Source organism: Anoplopoma fimbria, chromosome 24 (assembly GCF_027596085.1).
Source record: "Anoplopoma fimbria isolate UVic2021 breed Golden Eagle Sablefish chromosome 24, Afim_UVic_2022, whole genome shotgun sequence".
NCBI classification, from domain to species: domain Eukaryota; kingdom Metazoa; phylum Chordata; class Actinopteri; order Perciformes; family Anoplopomatidae; genus Anoplopoma; species Anoplopoma fimbria.
In genome coordinates, this window is record NC_072472.1 from 3,082,135 (window position 1) to 3,108,533 (window position 26,399).

General features: G+C 38.4%; 1 protein-coding gene across 6 annotated transcripts; it reads right to left on the reverse strand.

The window, feature by feature from the left end:
* Positions 1–1,768: 1,768 nt before the first annotated feature.
* trim37 (tripartite motif containing 37) lies at positions 1,769–25,301 on the reverse strand. 6 transcript variants are annotated; one of them, XM_054625713.1, is made up of 26 exons: positions 25,105–25,301; positions 23,316–23,396; positions 22,977–23,078; positions 21,207–21,247; positions 20,940–21,056; positions 19,787–19,874; positions 19,410–19,532; positions 18,080–18,203; positions 16,554–16,621; positions 15,384–15,508; positions 14,318–14,368; positions 13,500–13,581; positions 12,989–13,065; positions 12,566–12,745; positions 12,259–12,373; positions 11,983–12,177; positions 11,702–11,835; positions 11,182–11,264; positions 10,112–10,339; positions 8,581–8,889; positions 7,765–7,914; positions 6,784–7,006; positions 6,594–6,685; positions 5,699–5,809; positions 5,344–5,386; positions 1,769–5,116 (listed from the first exon to the last, which is right to left on the reverse strand). In XM_054625713.1, exons 2-26 carry the CDS (start codon positions 23,334–23,336, stop codon positions 5,107–5,109), a joined length of 2,892 nt encoding a protein of 963 aa, XP_054481688.1. In that variant the 5' UTR covers positions 23,337–23,396; positions 25,105–25,301; the 3' UTR covers positions 1,769–5,106. The 6 variants fall into 6 exon arrangements, with proteins under 6 accessions (XP_054481688.1, XP_054481687.1, XP_054481689.1 ...); XM_054625712.1 differs by having other exon boundaries at positions 7,765–7,917; XM_054625714.1 differs by having other exon boundaries at positions 5,334–5,386; positions 7,765–7,917.
* Between the last annotated feature and the right edge of the window lie 1,098 nt (positions 25,302–26,399).

The window sequence follows — 26,399 nt, forward strand, 5'->3', positions numbered from 1 at the left end:
CTAAGTTTTTTCCTGTGAAGATGGAAGTTTATTTTGAAACAACTTTTGAATGTGACGAGCGGATATTTGACACGTTGCCAGACTTTTTGTAGGAAAACGCATATGAACCGTAGTATGAAGACACGTTGATCCAGTATACCTTCAGTAGATAGCGTTGCAAAGAAATCTTAGAAAGGATGGTAGTAAGTAGTAGTAAGGAAGTAAGATCTGAAACTTTTGCATCAGAGTATTTGGAGCAGAGCATAGACTGTATATAAGAAGTGGACGTAGTCATCGTGACGTCACACATTGGTTTGTTGACTGCAATTTTGAAGCCTTGAGTTGGCCGATTTCACCGTCACCATCTTGGATTGCGGCCGTTGCCATGTTTTTTGCAGCTATTACAGTCGCCCCGCCCTAAAGCATACCCTGCTTTATGGTCTGTTTGACTCTAAATGGAGCATCATTTACTAAATGAACATCATGCTGTATTGAAGAAGACTTGAAACTAGAGATTGAGACCATAAACTCATGTTTACAATGTTTACTGAGGGAATAAATCAAGAGAGAAGTAGAGTCATTTTCTCATAGACTTCTATACAACCAGAGGAGTCGCCCCCTGATGGACAGTAGAGAGAATGCAGCTTTAAAGACACTTCAGGAGAAGAGCCAGATATTTGTCAGACGATGCTATGCTCTGATTGGTTAATCAGTGTTTGAGGGGCAGGATGTAAGTGTCATTTGTTGGATTTTCTGGCTCCAGTCACTTAATAACATCCCTTCACACAGAAACGACAAAAGAAGCCATCTGTGTGAACCTTGAATATAAATCAGAGGTTGGCTTGGTAACCCATGAATCTGTCTCCTCTGTTATGAGGTTCACACAGCAGAAGAGTCAACGGACTAACAGGAGACCTGAACAAACTGTTTTCAGAGGGAGATGCCAGCAGCCATGCGATGCTGTAACAGGGCTTTCATGTGGGACAGTGCTGTCTGCTGTTACATAAACAGCTTTACAACTAAAAACAACAGGAGAGCAGCCCTTCACATTCTTTCTATAAAAAGACTCAGACTCCAATCTGGCTTTATTCTCTCTGTTCCAGCAGGTTGGGCTTTTAAGAAGAAAAAGGTGATAAAATCCAGAGAGAAGAATGTGAGGTTACGGAACAGTTTGACTGTGGGAGTGTAGACTTTATTTATTGTCTGTTCTTTAGTTATTATGGTTTTATTAAAGGGTTTATTCAGTTTATTCCAGATGGCAACATCCGGTTCTGAAAAGTAAAGCCAAAACTTTAAGTGCCTTAAACCTGCATTCTCTCTAATGTCCATCAGGGGGCGACTCCTCTGGTTGTATAGAAGTCTATGAGAAAATGACTCTACTTCTCTCTTGATTTATTCCCTCAGTAAACATTGTAAACATGAGTTTATGGTCTCAATCTCTAGTTTCAAGTCTTCTTCAATACAGCATGATGTTCATTTAGTAAATGATGCTCCATTTAGAGTGTTGATAGAAATGTTGATAGCTTGTAAAGTATATTCTCTCATCGGGGAACAACGTATAGAGACATTAGAGGGAATCTACACGATGGAACGACATATAAAATATAGATGTTGTGTGAATAATGAATAAACAATCGCTGCATAAAGTGGGCGTGATTGTGATTGTTTTTCACGGACTATAAACTTTTCATAAAAAAGGCAAGAGTTGAATAAAAAGAAACATAAGATTAAAACTCAAAACATTTCCCACCCAACACTAAGTCGTTACTGGAGTTTAAATGCTTCCACATAAAACTTTATTGCTTGTATTATTTCAGCTCAATATACACTCAAAAAGGAGAACAACACACAAGGTTTTTTCCACAAAAACATTCTGCTCCATATGTAGAAATAAACACAACAGTTCTTATTTTCAGGTGATTATTCACAAAATAAAAAAAAAAATACTTATAAATATTATATTCCATTTCTACACACTGTTCCTTTAAGGCAAACTGACCAAAGAAACCCCATTTTTGTTCAAATCTAAATTCCACATTTTAAGGAGACAGAATAAATGAGAATGTGGTCATTTACGGAACGTAAAACATTTTATTTATTTACTTAAATAAGGAAATATACACATGAAATAATGCACAGTGCATTCTGGGAACATTCAAAATAAAAAATAAAGCAACTTTTTACACAAGAAGCACAAAGAAGTGAAGAAGTTAGTAAACGGTGAGAGAACATGTAAAGGGGATTTTATTTAAGTTTGATTCGACACGTCTTGGTGCAAATAAGAGCGTCTGTCCTCCTTCGGTCCATAAAGCCGTGCACGCTCAGGCACGTGAACAGCAAAGCTCCACTTCTGATTTACTGTGAGATATTTACAACATAAACTAGTGACTACAGAAGTGTACAATAATGTCATTTATTTGATCCAAAGATTTACTGACCTTCTAAATAATAACATGAAGAAGAAAAAAGGCCGACTTCACACAAAGTCAGGAAAAGGTTTTTCAAAACTGCTCAACTTCCACCATTTATTTCCCAGCAGCCTTTGACGTGTGTTTGCTGAGAGTATTGAGGTGAAAAGTAATAAATTCGTAAAGAAAAGCCACTGAAGCTGTGAAACGTCAGTGCAGCACAAAGCACATGTTACATAATGACACAGATTATTTAAACCTCTGCTGTCAAGTTCTCTTAAAATGAAAAAGCCTTCAGTGCAGCAGAGTTTCTACTCGGAGTCTGTTCACCCAAAATTACAAAAACATTTTCCTTCTTACCTCCAGGAGCAAACCACGATGGAGTATTACCATCATTGCAGGTAAAAAAAGGGGGTAATATTAAAAAAAAAAACTAAATTTACAGGGAAAAAAATATATTTTCTGAGATTAAAGTGGCAAAAAACACAAATTTATGAGAAGAAATAATCAAAAAATGTACATAAAAAAAAAATGAAATTGTCTGAGACTTAAGTCATAAATTTGCCAGAAATTTTTAGGATTTTTTCCCTGGATCAACATATTATAAAAAGCGTTTTTATCTCGTAAATTTACCATTTTAATCTCAGAGTATATCAAAGTTTTTTCTTGTTAATCCATCAACTAAATCCTGATTAAAAACAAATGTTACCCCTTCACAGGCCTGTAATCTTTGTTTGGTTTTTCTACCAACAATGGTCATAACACTCCTTCACAGTAAACAGTTCAATTCTGCACATCTGTCTCTGAATCTTCTGCCTCCTCAACAACACTTTAAAAAACCATCAGAAACTCTCTTTCCAGAAACAATGCTGCTGTTTTTTCTGAGTACTTTTCATTGAAAAGACAGATTAAAGGGAAACTATTTCTTGAAAGACAAAGATGTTGTTGCTATGGATTTTTTTTTTTTTTTTTTTTTTTTTTAAATGGAAGTATTTTGGGTGAACCGGCCCTTTAAAATGATGTTTTTGCAGCACAAAAGCAGGTATCAGTCATTTTCCACAGCAGACATTTCGACAGCTCACAGTAGAAAAAGAACTGGTGAAAATAATGACATTAATAAAAGATTAGTTCCATTTATCTGCTTCGGTTTCAGCTTGCTGGCTTTGATCATACTGGTTCATACTGGCTCAATGTGACGGCGTACTGGGAGACTTTAATACCACAAAGACTTCATTAATGTTTCTAGTAACACTTGAGCTTTTTCCTCAAAATGTCTGCTGTGAAAAAAGATCTATTGCGATTATTTGAGTTGACGTCATTGACTGAGGTGCAACTTATGGCAACGTTTCCACCTTAAAGTGACAGTTCACCCCCAAATCATAAACACATATTGTTCCTCTTAGCTGTTGTGTTATTTATCAGTCTACATTGTTTTGGTGTGAGTTGTCTAGTTTTGTAGAGATGTCTGCCTTCTCGCCAATATAATGCAACAAAAATATATTTGAAAAACTCAATGGGAATGTCTATTTTTTGATTTTATGGAAAGTTATATTGTTGTTGAGTTTTTCAAATGTAAGAACCAAAAGTTTCTGCGTGAAAGGTCTGATTATCTTGAATAACCAGGTCATGATTTCTGGAATCAGAAACAATCTAGATTTTAAAAAAGTAAGAGGAAAACTTTGTGTTTTTTGATTTTGGGGTGAACTGTCCCTTTAAGAGGGGGTACAGTTTGAATCACAGTCTAAACCTCCGTGTCAACACACTGAGAAAAGGAGCAGATGTGGATTTTTTGGGCCCAGCTAGCTGCATCCCCGTCTTTATGCTAAGCTAAGCTAAGCAGCTTCATATTTACTGAACAAACAATCAGAGAGGTTTTGATCTTCTCGTCTAACTCTGCCACAGACAGTGAGATTTCCCAGAAAATGTCAAACTGTGATGCAGCCCTTTACGGGTGGAAGCTATCAGTTTGTCACATTTGGGTCAGTGAAGTCCGAGCAGATGTCAAAGCTTAAAATAAACACCCGATTGTAACAGAGACACATCTGAAGTTTAAACCCACAGACTTCAGGAGTTTCATAAGACGCGTGAATCAGTGATCGTTTAACCCTTTCAAATGTCACAGAAAAACAAGACGAGCTGTTATTAAGAGAGAAGGCATTTACATAAATTACCAAGAACAAGCTGTTAAACAAGGTAGGAAGTAAAAAAAAAAGCTGCAGTGTCACTTAAACTGAATGTTTGAAGAGAGAAAAAGAAGACGCTGATTGTTGCAGAGACGAGGAAGTGGAGGATGTGGAGGAGGTGTGGAGCCCAGACTGTCTGAACTAAACATTAAGAGCAAGCCGTCATAAAACACTCAGAGTTTATACAGTTTATCTCAAGACTCTTACCAATATGCTGTAGACTTACTTCATTTACAAAAGCATACTTATGCTGAGAACGTGTGCAGATTAGTGCTGATTAAAGGTGAAATGTAGTGGTTTATGTTTGCAGAATAAGAGTTGAAGAGATCCAGTTTTTACAGCTATTTTTTTTTTTTTTTTACTTAACTGGCCATGAAAGGACTGACAGTAACGTTCATCCCTTATTATAAAAATAATGCAACGTCAAGAAGGGAGGAGAAAATATTTCAACGTTGGTCCTCTTAAAAGGCCAGTTTCACTATATTCACACTTGTATATATTCACACCTGAATTACTGGCCTTCATTATCTCTTCTGTCATGAAATTCTGAAAAATGTTAAGGAGAACAAGAAAAGCAGGTTGAGTCGTTGCATCGCCTTCAATTCTGACTTCATGCATCATAAACAGTTTCTACTCTACAGATTTTTGTAACATAAGTGTGTGTGTGTGTGTGTGTGTGTGTGTGTGTGTGTGTGTGTGTGTGTGTGTGTGTGTGTGTGTGTGTGTCGTCTCCGGGCAGCAGTGTGTTTTTGTTTTTTCTCACATGGAATCACCTGTCAGCATGAAGACTCATGTCATCAGACAGAATCTGCTCTCCTGGAAGAAGAAAGACGAAACAAAAAGTGTGCAAACATTTAAATAAACATATTATGAGGTGGTTGACAAAATAAAAGCATCTGTACAAGACGTGTAAACACCCGCAAGACCCAAAGTCTTTTCCAGCCAAATCAAATTGAGTTTACAGATAATTACAATCCCTCCTCAGCATTGTGGAAGTTGGTTTGTGGCTTTTTGCCCGTTACACTGGTCTTTTGGTTTGTTTGCCCTCTGGAGTTTCGGCAGTGAATGGCTCAGAGAGCATAACCTCCTCCGTACATGCTCGTGATGGTGGTGATGGTGGTGTGTTACCTGTGCAGGGAGGAGTCTGGTTGTCGTAGCGAGAGTTGTTGCTCTGCAGAGCTTCGTCCTCGGTGTCGCTGTCGCTGCTTGTTGCTTCCACCAGGACAGACGTCGACGGATCTAAAGACGGGACAAGACCATCAGAGCTTTCCATTACCTTTTTAGAAAATCTCATGACATTTTAAGGATCCGCAATAAAGTTGTTAAAATGGAACAGGAGGAGTTGCAACACTTCTGCTGATCGGAGGATTGTGGGTCAAAATATCCAGAAAATCATGCGACTAGATACTAGATATGCAACCTCTGGTTCTGCCAAGTGAAGTCTATGCTGAAGAGTCTTAAACCTGCATTCTCTCTACTGACCATCAGGGGGCGACTCCTCTGGTTGTATAGAAGTCTATGAGAAAATGACTCTACTTCTCTCTTGATTTATTCCCTCAGTAAACATTGTAAACATGAGTTTATGGTCTCAATCTCTAGTTTCAAGTCTTCTTCAATACAGCATGATGTTCATTTAGTAAATGATGCTCCATTTAGAGTCAAACAGACCATAAAGCAGGGTATGCTTTAGGGCGTGGCTACTCAGTGATTGACAGGTCGATACCAGAGACGTATACGGTGCCTGTACGTCATTCCTCCGCATCCCAAATATGCTAACTTTCGTCCATTGGTTGTGGAAAAAACAAGGCGACGGCTGTTATCCAAGACGGTGACGTGAAATCGACAAACTCGAGGCTTTTAAACGTCCACAAACCATAGGGTGACGTCACGATGTCTACGGCTACTTCTTATATACAGTCCATGGACTGGACGCAGCAGAACATCCTGGTATTTTTGGCACACTGCAGGACTTTGGGACATAATAAATAGTATGTTAGCGTTGTTATTGGAACCCACAGCAGACCTTCATGTGACAGCGACACAGCAGGGGGTCCGTCCAGGAGGGAATGATGGGAGTTCACCGAGCTCTCAGACTCACACTCCAACATGGCCGCCCTGCAGGTACAGAGAGAAGGAAGAGTCTTTGTAAGAAATAGAGAGAGAGAGAGAGACAAGAGGATAAGAGTGTGTATGACGAGTCTCTGAACACACACCCGAGGGTCCTGCTGCCACAGCTCTTGCCGCCGGTCATGTAGCTCGGCCCCCCCAGGGTGAAAATGTCGTCCCGGGGTCCCGAGGCCCCGAACAGCTGCTGCTCCACCGAGTACTGCTGCTGCTGCTGCTGCTGCTTGGAGGTGGAGGTGGAGGCCTGCTGCTCTGATGAGGAGCCACCCAGAGACACGAGGGGCCCCTGGGAGCCGTCCGACTTCAGCACTCCTGGAGCAGAGACAAGAAAACATGAGTCTTGATTTGCTTTTTTTAAAGTTCGATGCAGGCTAAACTAAACTAAGAATAAAAAAAATGAGTTCTGTCGAGACGAGGAAATTCGATCCAAAATAAACATTGGTACTGTAGATCAGAATGTCTAAAGGCTTATTGGACTCGTTGATCTCATGGAAGTAGTCAAACTAAGGTTGTAAAAATTCAAAAAATTCATTTTTCTTTGGTCATTTTTTACATTAGTTAGTTTGTTTGTTTTTTGTTGTAGTTTTGTTTCAGTTCAGTTTTTATTCTTTATATATTAAGTCTTCCAGTTGTTTTTGTTAAGAAAACAAAAATAGATGGTTGGACAAGAAGAATTTACTGATATTGAAGGATGTCTGTGTCCTTTATTCTTTATAAACTTCACACATTTTACATTTGTTTCCACTGAGATAAGAGCGACTTTGCTGTTATAAACAAAACTGTTGCTGCTCTAGAAACAATATTTAGATATATAAAAAAAAAATATGTTTTTAAAAGCAATTATTTAGCCTAGTTTTACTAAAATCCTAAAGATAGATCTCCGTACCTAAAGGCCACCGTAGTTCTCTAACGAATTGGAAGGGAGGGTAGTATTTAGTTGGTTGCAATCTGCAACTTCACCACTAGGTGCCACTAAATCTTACACACTGGGTCTTTAATATTTATGAGGTAGACATAAAGGGTGACCGATAGCAGTAATTTAATAAAACAAAAGTGAATAATGGACTGACCCTCTGCAGCTCCCAGCCCGTCTTTGAGATGCAGGCTGAGCTCTGAGGACACGTCTGCTCCTCTCAGGTCCTTCTCCATCTCCTCTGGACTCCTCCTCTTCATCACCAGAGAGCTGCTGCTGTCCAGGACGGGAGACAGAGATTTCCTGGCTGCTGAATGGAAAGAAAAGGTTAGAGAGGAATGTTGACGTCAGGTTGGTTGGAGCTACAGAAGCAAGAAATAACGGCCTTCAATTTTGATTAGACAGAAAAATAAAACTTGTAGGAACGGAAGATCAGATCAATAAATGTATTTCAGGAGCAAAAGTAGAGCAGACTGCAGAGGGCTTTTGTGTCCTGCTGCTGACAAAATCCTGCCGTCGTACTACCTATCGTTGTGCTACTATCTGCGGCCCTACTTCTTAACATTTTTACTACTTGACGTGCTACTTGCAGACGTGCTACCTAGCGTCGTACTACTTGACGTCTGCTTCTTAACTTTGTATTACGTGATGAAGTACTTCTTGCAGCTGTACTACCTGACGTCGTCCTACTGTCTGTTGCACTACTTTTGGTTGTAGTACTTTGGGTCGTACTAGTAAAACGTGGTACTAATTTAAGTCGTACTACTTGGCGTCGTACCATTTGAATTTGTACTTCTTAACTTTGTACTACTTGCAGATGTACTACTTGCTGTCTCACTTCCTGTTGTGGTACACGGGATTTCCAGCTTGTGTTCATGAAGTAACATTTGAACTCTCTTGACCCCGTAGCTTTAAAGCAGCCTAACACCTTCATCCTCATCATCCTCATCCTCATCAGTGTATCAGTCCTCACCAGGGCGACAGGGTCTGGACCGAGCAGCAGCTGCTCTCCCCAGCAGGTCCAGCTCACCCGGCTTACGACAGGCCGACATCTCTGAGTCATCGTGTTGGGAGGGGACCTCCTCCACACAGAACCCCCCCGACGGGCCGGGCCTCGGCTCTCCGGCCCCCCGAGCCTCCAGCACTTGACTCTTGGCGTCGGACATCTTGCTGCGGACCTCGGCCATCTGAGCCTTGAGGCGGATCAGGACCCCCGAGTCCGGAGCCGAGCGCCGCACCGCCTGAGGCCGCCGCTCTCGATCCTTCCTGGAGTGAGGATGAGCTGGAGGGGAACAAGAAACAGGAACAAGAAATGAGAGCAGCTGGAGGGAATAAACCCTTTAGATGCATCTCGATGTAGCGCAGGCTTAGTTATATACATCATGATTATTTGCCTTGGTATATAAACATTACAAAAACTAAATATTAATCCTTCTGCAGTGCATAAATAAGGTTTTCATATAGCAGCTCTAAGACGGAGCACCTCCTGAAGCCTTACGGCACTTATTGATTTTGGTTTCAGTCACAAATATTGATATTGAGAGAAACAAGTTAGCAGACTGTAGAGTCTCTGATGACGTCTCTCTGCTCCATGCAAACAGAGGATGTGTGCAAAGATCAACACTGCTCAGTGAAACACCAACAGAGGGGAGAGGAAGAGGAGACAGGAGAGGAAGAGGAGAGAAGAAGAGAGAGGAGAGAGAGAAGAAGAGAGGAGAGAAAGGAAGAGAAGAGAGGAGAGAAAGAGGAGAGAAGAAGAGAGGAGAGAGAAAATAAAATGAAACAAACGGAGAGAAGGAAGAGAAGAGAGAAGAGGAGACAGAGAGAAAGAGGAGAGAAGAAGAGAAAGAGGAAGAGAAGAAGAGAGGAGAGAAGGAGAGGAGAAGGAGAGAAAGAGGAGAGAAGAAGAGAAAGAGGAGAGAAAGAGGAGAGAAGAATAGGAGAGGAGAGAAAGGAAGAGAAGAAAGAGGAGAGGAAATAAAATGAAACAAACGGAGAGAAAGGAAGAGAAAGGAAGAGAAGAGAGAAAGAGGAGGAGAAACGAAAAGAAAGGAGAGAAGATGAAATTAATAGAAAGAGGAGAGAGGAAATAAAAGGAGACGAGAGAAGAGAGGAAAGAAGAAGAGAAGAGAATAAAAAAAAGAGAGAAATGCGCCACATGCTGATCAGTGAAGCCGTCTTTGTCAGGAATTGTATTGCATCGTATATGTGCATGAAACAAAACTGGACCGACTCTTAAAAACATTACTCTGTCATGCGTAAAACAACTTCATTATTATGTTCAGTTATTTATTTTATTTAAGGAGGTAAATTATTGTAGTTTGGTTTCTTAACACCCATTGTAAGATTTATTTTGTTTGTCCATGCTAAAGCTCAAGCTCCATCTTTGCAACACTATAAATAATCAAACAATCTGTCTCTGAGGCGGTTATTATTCCATGTGACAGAACATAAAACGTCCTCAGCCTTCTCTGATATCTGAGGGTTAGAAGTGAGATGCAGACCTTGGCTGTGCAGCAGAGACACAGGAGGCCGAGGCTGGAGGCCCCACAGAGACTCCACGCTGCGGCGCTCCTTCAGGTCCAGCAGCTGGATGAGGATGACCGGGTCGATCTCCAGGAGGCTGCTGGTTCCGCTTCCCGGACCAACGGCGCCGCACGCCGCCGCCCCGCTGCCACGAGCGGCGGCAGCAGCACTGCGATGCAACGAACGCAGGGTGGAGCTGGATCCTCCTGCAGAAGAGGAGAGTTTATACGGTTTATATTCTGTATGGAGGAACTTTTCTTCAGGGTTATGACTTGTAATAATCCATGATGAAAGGAATTATGTCTTTCTTATAAAAGATTGTATTTAACACACTTTTTATTGGTCAATCAAACAGAGAGGATGCTCTGTGATTTTGGCTGGCTGTATAGAGCTCAAACATATTGTTTTAATAGCAGAAAAGCAGAATTTCATGATAAAAAAAGCACAACTCTTTGCTGAGCTCGACTCACACACACAAACCGATCTCCACACACACACACACACACACACACACACACACACACTAACAAAGAACACCAAGTGTTTCTATATCAGCGAGCTGCAAAGGGGGGTTCAGTGCACCAACAATGACTCATCGTCCTCTTCATGCTTTTCAACACCAACACAGTCAAACACACTGAGGGAGCTGCTCCAAAGGCCCAACACCCAATCACTGCGTTCTGCTTGAACAGCTGCCAGACAACACAAATACATTGATCCCCTAAATTCTCAAATAGTGGCTGAGGCCTTTATTCGAGGCAGGACATCAAATATTTGATGGTTACAGCTTCAGAAACACTAAGGATTCGTTTGCTCATCTTTTTTACTATTTTCTTATTTTAGAGACCAAATGATTAATCTAGAAAAATAATCTTTAAATCAGAAATGAAAATAATCTTTAATTGCAGCCCTACTGCTGTTAAAATACCAGAAATGACAGAGACAGGTCTCCTCTGACTTTCTTCTGACACAACAAGGGGTTAAAATGATCAACTGTGGGATTTCATATACAATAAATAATGTATTTATATTTGTGTATGAATTATACCTGCTGCTCCAGCCAAGTCATCGGGCAGCTCTCCTTCTTCTGTCTCCAGGTTCCCAATGAAGTCCACATCATTCTCTCCAGACCTGTGCAAATATAAACGGATGTACTATGAATTTGATAGAACAAAACATTCCAGTTCAATCCATATTTGTTGGCGTTTAGCCTTTAAAAACTGCATTTTCACTGCGGGTAAAAGGAGTTTAATCTCCTGCAAGCACCTGTATAAGCGGGGCGGTTCCTGCAGCAATCTAACAGCACCATGAATTACAATAATATAACCGCAATATCACACGTATGCTAGCATGTATAGATTCTAGAAAAGAGTCGAATTCATTCTCTCCAGACTCGTGCAAACATACAAGAAAAAATTGTGATATATATATTCTTTAGGTTCTAATATCTTCTGTTTATTGTTTGCAAACATTTTTAAAAGAGTCAGGACAAGGTGCATGAATGATTCGAGTGTCTGGAACTTTTCACAGCTGGTTTCATTAAGAGAACTTGATCATTTTTTACTCACATGGTCTCCTCGTCGATGTCGTTCTCCTCCGTGTTGCTGGTCGCCGTGGAGCTCCCCGAGGTGCTGCTGCCATCCAGCGGGTTCACCTCCTCCTCCGTCAGACAGTCCACCTCCAAGTCTCCGTCAGACAGCTCCTGAACAACAAAGCAAACAAAACAAAACAACATATATGAGATCAGACTATATTAACAGTTTCCCAAGGACTTGACTGTGACGTCCCTTTGTTTCGATAAACCAACAATGAGTTCTGTGAAACCCCTTTCAGTATTTTCCATCCTCACATTAGAGTCATCTTGCTGCGTCCTCTCTTCTTCTTCTTGGCCTTTTTTAGCGTTGGCCAAAGCGGTCTGGATGTCGTCGTTGCTCTTCACAGAGCGGGGGTCTCTCTCGGAGGCGGTGGTTCCAGCAGAGAGCCTCATGTCGGGGGGAGAGGAGCTCCGAGACGTCTGACGGCGAAACAGCTCGATGGCCAACCTCTGAAATAATAATAACACTAAATAAACAGATATATTCGTTCTGTTTCTCACTGAAAACTCAACAGGAAACACACACGGTACCTCTTTGAGGTTGTTGATCTGCTGGATGTAGCCGCTCTGGGCCGACTCCAGCTGGCTGATGTACCAGTATTGATCTCTGCACTTCTGGAAGAAGGTGGGAGAGCGAACCTGGTAGCTGTGCAGCAAAAACACGGAAAACCCCTCTGTTAACTTTCAACAACACAACTACATCTGCTTCTTTCTATACAACATGAAGATCAGCATGTTTTGCGTCTGTGTGTGTGTGTGTGTGTGTGTGTGTGTGTGTGTGTGTGTGTGTGTGTGTGTGTGTGTGTGTGTGTGTGTGTGTGTGTGTGTGTGAGCCCACCGGAGGACCAGAGTGTCCGTCTGCATGTTCAGGTAGCCCTCACTGGCCAGAAGGTCCAGTCTGAAGAAGCGGTTGTAGCCCCAGCATTCACCGACCTCGAAGTCGGAGGCAAACTCCCGAATGATGTTCTTGGTCGGGTCACTGGAGGCCTGATGGACCATCTCGACACGGTACTCGTACCTACACAGGACCAAGACAACTTTACTACACAGAGAAACACTGCACAACCCGTTTACATTACACTTATTACTATTCACTAGGCGACCACAGCGTTATATTTCCCTTTATATCATATGTATTTTTCATAAACAGTTTGTAGGTTTTATTCACAATAAGCTACAATAAACTAGAAAGTTTATCAACTAGAAAGACAAAGACCGTAGAGAAAGATTTAAAGGAGATTCATCAAGAAATGATTCATACTTTGACGTTTCAGGGAGTCCAGCAGACAGTTCCAAGAACACGGACAGGTAGTTTCCACGGACCACACCGTTACCATCCTGAAGAAACACAGAGAGTTACTAAGTCTGAGACATGTGCACTTTTTTTGGGAAGCTTTTAATAAGCTGTTATATTATTTCTTTAATTTCCGTAAATGTTGGTTGATATTAGTTGTCCACAACTTTCTTTATATATGCTTCACCGCCTTGTTGTAGCGTATTGAAGAAAGATACCTGTGATATTGTAGTTATATAAATGTAACTCATGGTGCTGTTAGATTGCTGCTAGACCGCTCAGCTATTACATGTGCGTGCGCAGTGAAAATTTTGTTTTTTAAAGGCTAAACGCTAACATATATGTATTTAAGCAGAATATTTAGTCAGATACAAACATGTTGTGAACTTTTGGACAATAATTTGTTTTTTTTTAATCAGTAGGTGACTTTTAAATATCACCCAACCCGAACCGAAAACATCAGTGGAAGGAAACTCACAGGATAGACTTTGAGCCTCCAGCAGAGCCCAGATATCTGTAGAGGAGGGCTGTAGACCGGGTCAGCCCGCTGCCTCAGGGTGCTACAAACACACAAAAACACACACATATCAAACACACACAAATCAAACCTTGTGGACACCACTTGTATTCATCATATAAATGTTTCTTGTTTGATCTGTTAGTCTAAGCTTTCAAGTGGACAAAGCTCTTCAAATAAATTCAACAGTGGGAGGAAATGCTTTCAAACGCTCCACATCCTCTTTGGTCAACAACCACTTTCTCCTCTCAGTTATTTTTCCTCATTTGTTCATTTCAGATACACATATTTTTATAGTACTCCGTGTGGTTAACCAATGGCATCAAGTTGTAGTGAAGGCTGTAGTAGAAGTATCTAAGATATAATTATTCTTCTCATCCTGAAATTTAAGAGGTTTCTGTATAGCTCAAAGTATGCAGAAACAAAAGTAGAAAAACGTGAAGAATTACATAACAATAGTTACTCATTATAACTCAGGTACCGTGAAGATGGGTGTATGCTCATAAACAGCTGGTTTGTATAAATGTTGATCCAAACAGCTTCACTCAAATGCAGGAGGTAAATTTTACGCTCCTGAAAAACCTTAAAATCTTTACATTTAGCTGACATTGTCTTTTTAAAAGATTGGAGGAGTCGTCTGTATCTATGATCGAAACATAAAACCCTTCCTTTAGATTATTTACTAAAACATACACAGCTGAGGAAACTTAACAGCACTTATGTCTCTTTCTTTAAAAGCATCTGCTGCAGCAGCGATAACAACCAAAGAGAGGATTTACCTGAAGTTGACCAGAACAAAAGTGCTGGAGTCGTAGGCAGGAACCAGCTCACTGAGAGAAAAACAGAATTAGATTCATTAAACATACTGAATAAAGATTTACTGACACAGTCTGTCTTCTGTCTCATCAGTCAAACCTAAATACATTAAACAAAACTGAATTATCAAAGCAGCATCCTTCATATTTCTTTGTCGATAAACAAAACTACTTTATGGAGGGTTAGATAAACATCGATTTATATAAAGCTCGTTATCTTCCAGTTATTTTTGAACTGTTAAAACAATTATAACGTCATCTATCTCATACTGGTATCCATTTGTATTTATCCATTCATGTTACTGCATCTTGAGATATTGTGCTCTTGTATTCTATACATTACTTATTATTTGTAGTTATTCTGTACATTATTTTGCACTTCTGGTTTGATGCTAAACTTCATTTCTCTGTCCCAGCACTTGCCCTCTGTTCAAATAGAATAAAGATAAATCTAATCTAATTTGTTGACCAACATTTTTTATTTTATATAATTTATAAAGAAGAAATGCCAAACATTCTCTGTGTCCAGTTTAAATGTGAATACTTGCTGCATGTAGTTCCTGTATTTGAATATCTTTGGGACAAAATAGGCATTGTTTGAAACTATTTTTGGACAATTTAAAAGATGTAACAATTAATCAATTTGTTGTCAACTATTAAATTAATCGACAACAATTTTTGGCAATCGATTAATAGTAGAGTCATTTTTTTTTTTTCTTAAAGCCCAAATTCTCTGATTCCAGCGTCTTAAATGTGAATATTTTCTGGTTTCTTTACTACTCTATGAAATCAAACTGAATATCTCTAAGTTCTGGAAATTTGAGGACGTCATCTTCGGCTTTAGGAAACACTCATTGACATTTTTCAATATTTTCTGACATTTTATAGACAAAACAACAAATATATTAATCAACAAAGTACATAATTCTTAGTTGCAGCCCTAGAACCGTGACTTTTCTGGACTGAAGTTCATCACTATTTTGTTTCACCCCTGTCTGACGGAGAGCTTTCCAACAGGTGATCAGGTTACCTGGTGAAGTCCGGAGGGACCGGCGTGGTGACGAAGGACTGCATGGGTTTACGATGGACCTGCTGGAACATGAGGAGGATCTCTGGACTCTTGGAGATCAGCTCACTCTTACTGCAGGAGTGAAGCTGTTCAACACAAAAAAAACAAATCTTTATGTTGTGGCTAAAACATCAATGATGGCACATTGTTTTTTGGCCTGGATGAAGGAACATAGTTCAATCAATACTTGAGTTTCTGTTTGAAATAGTTGTGTAGATCTCGTCCTCTGAAGCAAAATCTTCTTTAAAGTGAATTCCAAAAAATTCACTCAAATAATACAAAAGAGGCTGATAATCTTCACCTTACTTTTTACAAAACAAAACATGACCAACAACATGGTTAGTTTTTCTGCTCATTTTGTGTGTTTCTTGTTCTTATTTTTCATTGTATAGATTTTTTGGACCTTTGGTATTTTTTTTAATGTACATTTTTTGTTATTGTTTGCTCATCATTTTAGGTAGAGGGGAGGTCCCTTTTACAAGCCATTCTTGTCCTCTCCCGGCACGTCTTAATTTATCATTATCTGGATTTTAGGCACTTATATGTGTGCATATTAATACAAATATATACAAAATAACTATATATGCAATGAACGATCCCGTATAATGTAACTAACATTAGTTTTGTTTATCTGTACTTACTCCTAAACATTAAAAATACAGTGTTAACTTTTTCTTTAGAATTTAATTTGCCAGTAGGTAATATTAAAATCAACTCCTATCGGATCATTTCAGCTTGAGCTCTAAATGTGAGTTTTGATGGAATATTAAAAGATGAGAAAGAAACCATTAGTTTGTTTGTGTTATTGTGTGACACCAAAGTCACACAATAACACAAACTAACTAACCTGACTGAGGCAGTGGTGTTCTGTGAGTTAAATTACTGTTTTTGTCAATGGAGACTGCGGTCTGACTTCAGTTTATAGTTCTTCTGTACACCAGTAATTTGGTATTAAATAAAGTTACAATACAGCTGTTTGACTTTTAAAATATAGACCCTGATCATTACTTGAGATTAAGACAATTAAAGACTATAACAGAACATAACTCCACAGCATACATCACTAACAACACCACCAACATGCTGCACATCTGAATGAATGGAGGATCCGAGCTGCTGCAGAATACCAACCTGGTGCTCCACCTCCTGCAGGAGAGACTCCAGCAGCTCCGTCTCCTGGGTCAAGGACGTCTTCTGGCCTGGTGGAGAGGAACGCATTTCTATTTTCAGTGTGTGCTCGTTCTGAATGTCAGGCCTGATGGAGGCTGGTCGAGTGTGTGCAGGTTGTGGGCGCTGAGTGCAGGCAGCCACTCAGTCCAGATAAATATTTTAAGCCGTGTTTTACCCCGAAGCTATAAAAGGTTTCTCTCTCTGTTCTTTCAGAAGGGAAGTCTGCATGTTTTATTGGGTTTAAGGTCTCGACCTTTAGACACATTGTCGTGTCAGGCGAGGCATCTTTTCAGACATGGAATACAAAACATTGAAGGCGTCATAAATCTATAAAAAGGGATGGTATTTTGTCAGTCTGACAAAGGTATACATTAATGTCCCTTATGGGTTTATTCAGACATGACTATGGTTCCAAGGGGGATTAAGAAGATCATTTGGATTTTTTGAAGTGTGGTTATATGAGATACTTCTCCATAGTCAGTGTATTACTACAGCAGATGGAGTTTTGAGAAGCAGACATGAGTACCAACACAGGAACAAAGTAATGTACTACTGTGGATGTATTTGAACACATAAAAAAAAAAAAATCAATATTGGTTTAAGTGAACGCTATATTTAGTATATTTTAACATCTTAACCTTGCTGTCAGACAGCCCTTTCTGACGGGAAACTGATCTCTTGAAAGCCACAAGACTCCATTAACAAATCCAGTAATTCTACCTCACAGAACACAGGAGTTGCTGGTTCTACTGCTGCCTCGATCCGTTCATTTGTTTACATTAATGTGTGACTTTGGTGTTTAAAGGGTTAGTTTTGATTCACAAAAGTCACACATGACACAAACGAACTAACCAATGGAGGCAGCGGTAAACCAGCAACTCCTGTGTTCTGCGAGCTAAAATGACTGTTTTTGTCAACGGAGTCTGGTAGCTTTGCGTAGATAACGGCTTCAGTTCCTCGTCGGAAAAGGCTGTCTGACATCTAGGTAAAGAAGTGAAAATAATAAGATTTATCGTACATTTAAACTGATAATAAATAATTAATAATACTTTTACTGAAGTAACATTTTCAATGAAGGAATTCAACTTGTAACAGAGTCATTTTACTGTGTGGTATTGTCACTTTTACTTAAGTAAAGGATCTGATTACTGTTTCTTCATTTCTACGTCCAACAGTAACATTGACATTGTGTATTTTAAATAAAAGTTGGACTTATTTAGACCTGAGACTGACATGTTAAATTGTCATGTTTATTTAATGAGGCCAATGTCTGAATGTGGTTAAGGGCTAATTTAAAGTAAAGTTATTGTAAATGACAAATAAACTAATTCAATTTCATTTAAAGTTAAATTATTGTTTACTTAAACACAATATTTAGACATAAACTACTGATGAATACCACTGTAAACTAGTAGTTTAGTTTAGTAGAGCCTTATAAAGTCAGACTCAGCACAGCTGCGTATAGACAGAGATCGGAGTCTTCTTACCCATGAGGGTGATGAGTTTGTTCTTCAGCTGGTTGTCCAGACGAGCGATCATCATCTCCACGGCGTTTCGGATCTCTCTGACCCGCTCGTCCTTCGCTCCCCTGACAGCCTCCACGTTCCTCTCCTGACCCCACGACATGACACAAACACACACACACACACAAACACACACACAAGCTGACCAACATGTTTAACAGACATCAACTGAAATATCAACATGCTGGTGCCATCTAGTGGAAGACAGCGGTACTCCTACACTATTACAACAACCTTGAAAGATTTCTAATGAATATTTTTTTTTATTTAATCTTTTTAAAAGAAGGTATTTTTATGTTTTGAAGTCAGTGAAGTGGTGGTTCAATGACTGTTTACCTCCATGACTTAAATAATGACAGTGGTAAGTATTCTGTTGGGGATTCATGCAATGAGCAGTTGATAATAATATCTAGAAGTTTTAGGGGAGATTTGACCCGACAGATGGTTTGATCATCACTGTGGTGCACTCGTCGAAATCCATCCACACACTGTGTTCATTAACTGGCCTTCATCTTGAAAAAGTATTTTGGGAAAGCAAGCAAGAGAAACTTCCGCGGGTATGGAAACCATTTACCATCTACTGCTGGAATCAATTCCATTCTTCCATCTGATTCTTAACATTTTAACCAAATGATCGTCATCCTTTTGAATTTGTGTATTTAATTAATTGATTTTGATATTCTTCTTTTTAATAAATTTAGATTCCCCTTTTTTATTGTTATTATCATTATTTTGTACCAAATGGCTTTCTTTTTACATCCTAAGCTTCTTTAAAAGGTTTTCTTATAAATCTTTGAATGTCTGACGTCATATTGAAACACTATTAGAAATGTTTGAATCACACAAGTCGGAAACAATCCAACGCAGCAACTACTTGAATCTTAAGATTAGTGCAGCATGATATTTATCTGACACTGTGCAGAAATACTGGGTTTAAACAGAATTAATATACATACAAAATAATAAAAAAAGAAGCTGCGCAGCGTTCAAATGTTGATTTAGAATTTGAAGATCAACATGATGAAAGAAGCTTCAAACTATTCAGTACAGCCATAGAAATCTACTAAAAGATAATTATTACTTCGACAGCTCTGCCCCAAGGCCTCAATGCAGGTCACTATCACCTACTTTATATAAATATCCTCTTGAGGCCCATTGTTGGCCAGAGGGTGGCGCTACAGGAGAGCTCATAGATGGTCAATAACGGACAGATGTTAAATCCTCTGAGAAGAGGGAATCTGCTCTGTTAAATGTCACGGCCATGCTCTTTTTTAGGTTTGGGTATTGTCCTCACCACTTCCTGCACCAGACTGATGAGCTCCATGAGGCGGCGGCGGAGCTTGGCGACCTCCTCCTTCACTTTGGTCACATGCTGCTCGTAGATCTCCACCAGAGGCTTGAAGGTGTGGCCGCCGTGCTGGAAACAACAAAAAAACTAAAATCTTTCTTTGATTCCAGTTACTCCAATATGTGTGATGTAGAATAAATTGAGTATTTGCGGGACTGAGGTTGTGATTTGAACTATTCTCTGACATTTTATAGACCAAATCGAATAATTCGGATGATTAATCAGTCATTAAAATAGATATTTATTCCCTGAAAAACTGTTAACTGTTTGTAACTTTGCATGCAAACTGTAATCTAATAAATATAAAAGATGTGAAACGTTACCATGCCTCCCCACAGAGCACACTGGTGACAGATGCATTTCTTACAGGTCCAACAGAAAACACTCAGCTTCTCATGGTGGTTCTCACATCTGAAACAGGATAAAGAAACATGTCACCACACGAGACTGTCAGCCTGTTTTACGTCAGTGTTTCTACGAAGTTTATGAGATATGGTGAAGAAAGGGAGGGAGATGAAGCGGGACAAAAACCAGCAGTATGAACAGTCGGGTTTAATATCGGGAATTGGAATTTCCGCTGAAATGTTTCCTGGGGAAAACACCTTCAGGAACAGAGGAGGTTTGTGTCCTGGGGACTACGTACTGAAACAAAGATGCCTTCCAAACACTTCCACATAACTAAAAGATAAACTTTAAAATGAATAGATCAACTGTACAGCTGCAGGTTTCAGTGTGCAGCTGTACAGACCAGCTGTTTGTTTAAATAAAGTTTTCATGTTGCCAAGTTTCACACTTTTTTCCCCTGTTTTTGGCGCCATCGCAAGCTTTCTACGCCACACAAACAAATCTCCTGCCAAACGAGTCAACAACACAAAGTCTCTGCTTGTTGAAAAATACAGCTACACAGGTTATAGACCTCCTCCACATACAGAACAGAGTCTGAACGTCAGCCTTATTTCTGCATCCAAGCACAGAGTTTTGTCATTTTTATAATTTCCTCTCTTATCACAAAACACCTTGCATGCTTGTTTTGTGTTTGAGTTCTGTATCCTTCATTTTGCTCAACAATCTCACATCTAATGCAGTTTGAAGTGTTCATTTACATGCACTTCTTTATGAATAACTTGGGAGTCTAAAAGAGGCAGATTAAAAAGTCTTTCTACGTTCTGTGTATTTCTAAATGTCAGACAGGAGAGCTAATAAAACCCAAATTCTATGTTTAGTGTACTTTTTAATCAAATTGTTGTTCTACTACCTCATAAAACTAAATACTATGAAAGAAAAACGATCATCAGCTTTGTGGTTACAATCTGATTTCACTTATTAAGGCAAGACATCCTGGTAAGAAAGTGATCTATAACCAGGATGTAATCATTTTTAAAATCTCAGGAAATCCTTCAACCCTAATGAACACACAGAAAGAGAACTAGAGGAGGAGGAGGAGGAGGAGGAGGAGCAGCAGAAGGAGGTGCTCACTTGTCCTTGTCGTTGTCCTCGTGCTTGGTGAGGCTGCAGAGCTGCAGGGTGTCCAGCTGCTGGGTGACCTCCTCCGCCCAGCGACAGTTGACCAGCTCCCTCAGCTGGAGCGGAGCCCTGTGTGTTGACAAACAAACATTTTAATACCTTACCACACACACTTTAAAACATTCTAGTTTTATTTTTGTATGTGTTCTTAAAAGTTGCACACTCTGAACTTAAACGATCAGTTTGGATGGTTGCAGATGTGTGTGAGGCGGCGCTTACCGGCAGTGTGGACACTGAGCTCTCTGCTCCGTCAGCCACCGCTGTCAAACAAGATGTTACAGTTTGATGATTAATGCATCGAAACACAGCCGCTGCAAACACGATTCTACTCAGGATACATCCAGCAATACTCCATATTCTCACTATTAGTAATAAATCACATGAAAAGACCAAAAGTATTCAATGAATTGATCCTAAAAAGAACATATGCAGCCGAGAAAGATATATTTTAGTCCAAACTATTTTAAAAAACATCAATGTTGCACTGGGTGACATGTTCCTTCATTTCCATTCAAATAAATAAAGTAATTTATTTTCTAAATTAATTTAATTTCTTCAGAATATTTAGATATTTTAAGTGAAAAAAATATTAAAATATTCTGAATATAAATACTCACTAGAGCAACAAATGTGCATTAATCCGCCGCAGCAAATAGTCCCCAACACATGCTCTGTTTGGTAAATGTCCACATCTAACATATGTTACTTAGGCATGAGGCACTACTGCAATGCATTATGGGAAACGTAGAACACTGTTTTGGGAGCTTGTCTCATGCTATGTCAGGATAACTTTGCCTCTGATTTTTCAATTTTGACTGTGCTTGTTTTTTTTGTTTTTTTGTCCCTTTTGAGTCCCCTAATTTCATGGAAGAATGATTCTCATTCACTGGAGTATTCTTGAACGGAACAGCCTTTTGCAAAATGTCTACAGGGCCTTTCACAAACTTTCTAATAATGTTGACTTTGGCTTCAGTTCAGGGTATCAAACTCTGCATACATCCTTCCTTTCACACCCAAAATGTATCCTTTATTTGTCCAGTTCCACCAGAACTGATCTGAGAAATGCTGGCTATTAAAATGTATTCATGATTAACCGGTTTGTGGTTTATATTAGAATTTACAACTTTACGGTTTACGGTGAGGTTGCAGATTGCAAACAAACTGAAACTTCTTGTGCCAAACGTGAAGGAGAACTACGGTGGCCGACGCAAAAATGTGACATGAATGTCCGTATATCTAGAGCCAGTGTTTTGTTTGTCCGTTCTAAGCTACTGTAGAAAAACTTCTCTACAACAAGAGAAGAAGCTGCTCCGTATAAAATGTCTGTAATTTCTAAGGTATCGATAACACAACGATTCAGATTTTCTGGTGATCCTAGATTTAAAAAAAACACACTTATTACTTATATTATATTCCATCTGCCAATAAATCCCCTAAAATGCTACACGATGTTCCTTTGATAGCAGAATATAGAGCGGTGCATTGACAGAAGCTCTGTCAAGATAACTTATTTTGATGGACGATATATTGTCCCAGAATTAATTGCGATAAACAATATTATTGATATTTTAAGACTAATTTTATGCCACTGGTAAAATGATAATATAATAGCATGATATTGCAAGGGCACCCTTTCAAAAGAACGAGCAATGCATTTTTCAGTCTTAATAATATTCAGAAATTTGAATTGGTTAAGTCGTAAAATAACAAAACCAAAACAATTAAATAAAATGGACTCTTAGACTCTGTTAACAAAAATGTGCAATGTCCAAGTCTTTTGGTAGAGAAAACCCTGCCGTTTATTCTGGCATCATGCTGGCTAAAATGATGACACGACTCTTATGTAAACAAACACACACGTTAACAAACAGGGCAACATTGAGTTCACGTCCATCTATCATACGACACGTCAGTAACGTAACCATCATGTGATAGTCCTGAAGTGAGGAAGAACATTTTCTGGTCCCTTCCTGGTGGAGACAGACTTACTCGTATGCAGCTGAAGCAGCAGAGCTTGGAGCAGTGAGGGCAGAGACGAGCGTCCCTCAGTTTCTCCATGCAGATGAAGCAGCGAAACACTTCGGCGATACTCTGCAGGGGGACGAGGGAGAGAGAGAGAGAGAGAGAGGACAAATTTGAGTGTATTATCATAAAATGAGCAAAAACAAAAGCTTGACCTTTGACTTCTCTCTTCTTGCCTCTACAACAGTCTATCAGGGCTCATAATCCAGCTGTTGGCCTGGTCTGATATGTGTGTGTGTGTGTGTGTGTGTGTGTGTGTGTGTGTGTGTGTGTGTGTGTGTGTGTGTGTGTGTGTGTGTTACATACCTCAACACTTTGTTCATCCATTTCAGCCCAGTTTGTAGTTCTTGATCTCAGGGATGAATCAAAGAAGTTGTAGCCGGTTGTCTGAAAAGTAAACCATTGTAAAAATAAGTTAAAGAATTCAAGGGTCCACACTGTTTTGGACATTTCTGTTTTGTTTCTTAGTCACTGGAGTAGAGAGAAACACAGATGTGCCAGTTAACTGCTGCATACAGTCTGAGAGGAAAAGTTAGCATATGTCTCAATTGTCAGTTGTCCTCTTTACAAAAACGTTATTTTGTTAGACTGACAACTGAAAGAGTCGAAGATTCCTGTGAGTAACAGTTGAATAAGAATATAAGAAACCAGCAGCCATTGGTAAAAGAAATTGGAAGCTTATAGCATCAAAATTTGTGCAGATTTAAATACAAACAGCTTCAGTTTCAGTGTCAAGTGTTGCACAATTATCTAACAGAATTAACAGGCAATGTTTAGCTAAGCCCTTTTTCCAATGTTTTAGTTTCAGTGTCAAGTGTTGCACAATTATCTAACAGAATTAACAGGCAATGTTTAGCTTAAGCAAAACTCAATTTTTCCAATAGAAATAGAATAATCTAGGGTTTGCAGTATTGGAATATCAGCTGAACACATCACAGTTTAAACCTCTTCAATATAACCAATGAGTACCATGAAAAGAGCCCAAAGAAAAAGGACTAATTAACTTATGAACTGAACAATTAGAGCCAAATTATGGAGGTTTTAATCAGTTAATTCTTCTTATTTTGAGGGCCAAAACTATTTCACATGTAGAATATATATTTGGTGTCTGAACTATGTATGTGTATGTGTATATATATATATATATTATATATATATATATATTTAAGATGATGTGCCACTTAACTGCTGCATACAGTCTGAGAGGAAAATGTAGGCATATGTCTCGATTGTCTCTCAGGCTTTTAAGTTGTAGAAAGTCCTCTTTACTGACAACTGAAAGAGTCAAACATTCCTGTCCTACAGTTGAATAAGAATGTAAGAAACGAGCAGCCATTGATAAAGAAATGTGTCCAGATTTAAATACAAACAGCTTTCAGTTTCAGTGTCTAAATAAGTGTTTCAATAAGTGTTTAACAGGCAATGTTTGGCTTGGCAATTATGGATGTTTTAATCAGTTAATTCTTCTTATTTTGAGGGCCAAAACTATTTCACATGTAGAATATGTATTTGTTGTCTGAATTATATATATATATATATATATATATATTTTTTTTTTTATATATTTTTTATTTTATTTTTTTATATATATTTTTTTATGTTTTTTTTATATATATTTTTATAAATATTTTTTTTATATTGTTTTATAATTAAAATATCTTTTTTTTTATTACATATATATTTATATATATTTTTTTTTAATTATTATTTGTATATATATTTTTTATTATATATTTATTTTATTTATTTTTTATATATTTATTTATTATATATATATATATATATATATATATTTTTTTTAATTTTTATATATATATATATATATATATTTATTTATTTTTAATGTTTTACTGGAAATAGAGAAAAAAACCACACAGTTGATGCTAACGTGAATTAAAGCTAATAAATGCTAACAAGAGGCATCATCATTGTTACCTTGCAGTCAAACCGACAACATCTGCAGCTCATTAACCTGTCTGGGAGCAGTCATTAAAATAAACATCTTTCTGCCCATAAACATAAAAGAAAACATCACATGTTGTGTTTAATTGTGATGCTAGCTAGCTAGCTGTCATTAGCATGCTGGCTCACTTACCTTCACCAGAGACGGTTACACCTGATAAACAAACTGTTTATCTGCATTATCCTTCCCCTCACACAGCAGGCTGGTTAAGCTGCCATTAAAGACCTAAATAAGTGCAGCTCCCGTTGTGTAAAAGGAAGAAGAAGGTTAGTTTTATCCCCTAAATTGAAGATGTAGCGGTCGCGCTTGCTCTGAAGCTGACTGTCACCCAGCGAGGACCAATCAAATGGCTTCTTTTTCTTCTTCGCTTGTTTTATTGGTATCGCGGTCGTCGGACAGCTTAATGGGGAGTTACTGCCACCTACTGGACAGGCCGCAGAATGACAGAGTACAGTGGAGGAAGATGTATTTAAGATATTTTACTCTGCTAAAAATATATATATATAGTACCAGTCAAAAGTTTGGACACACCTTCTCATTCAACTACTTTGAAGAATCTATCTAATATACTAAACTAATATAAAACATATTCTGGTTTGTTGAGCATTTGTTTGTTTACCACATAATTCCATATGTGTTCCTTATAGTTTGGATGTCTTCAATATTAATCTACAATGTAGAAAAAAGTAAACATAAAGAAAAAACATTGAATGAGAAGGTGTGTCCAAACTTTTGACTGGTACTGTATATATATATATATACACTGTGTATATATATACACTGTGTATATATATATATATATATATACACAGTACCAGTCAAAAGTTTGGACACACCTTCTCATTCAACTACTTTGAAGAATCTAAAATGTAAAACATATTCTGGTTTGTTGAGCATTTGTTTGTTTACCACATAATTCCATATGTGTTCCTTCATAGTTTGGATGTCTTCAATATTAATCTACAATGTAGAAAAAAATAAAAATAAAGAAAAACCATTGAATGAGAAGGTGTGTCCAAACTTTTGACTGGTACTGTATATATATATATATATATATATATATATATATATATATATATATATATACATTAGCACCAAAAGTACCAAAACTCAATATACAGAATGGATTATTTTTAATATTTATAATTAGTTAAGCAGTAATGTGTTCATCACTTTAAAGTTGCTGCTGTTAAAAATGCGACAAATTTTATTTACGTATTTAATATACTGCTGATTAGCTTTAATATTAATAATTGATTTAATAGTTGAGTTACATTCTGTTTCAATAATACAAATCTGCAAAGTAACTTAATCCGTCAAATAAATGTAAGGAACTCCAAAAAGTAGTGAAATAGAAGAATAAAGTACCATAAAATGTAAATACTTGAGTTAAGTAAAAGTAACTCAAAACTGTACTTAATTGTAGG

Excerpts from the sequence above, each read along its gene's own strand:
- trim37 (XM_054625712.1), bottom strand. The coding sequence starts at position 23,336 with ATGGATGAACAAAGTGTTGAG. Across the intron at positions 16,622-18,079 it reads CAAACTCATCACCCTCATGG|GCCAGAAGACGTCCTTGACC; the intron begins GTAAGAAGACTC and ends CCTCTCCACCAG. Across the intron at positions 10,340-11,181 it reads TGACTTGGCTGGAGCAGCAG|GAGGATCCAGCTCCACCCTG; the intron begins GTATAATTCATA and ends CCTCTTCTGCAG.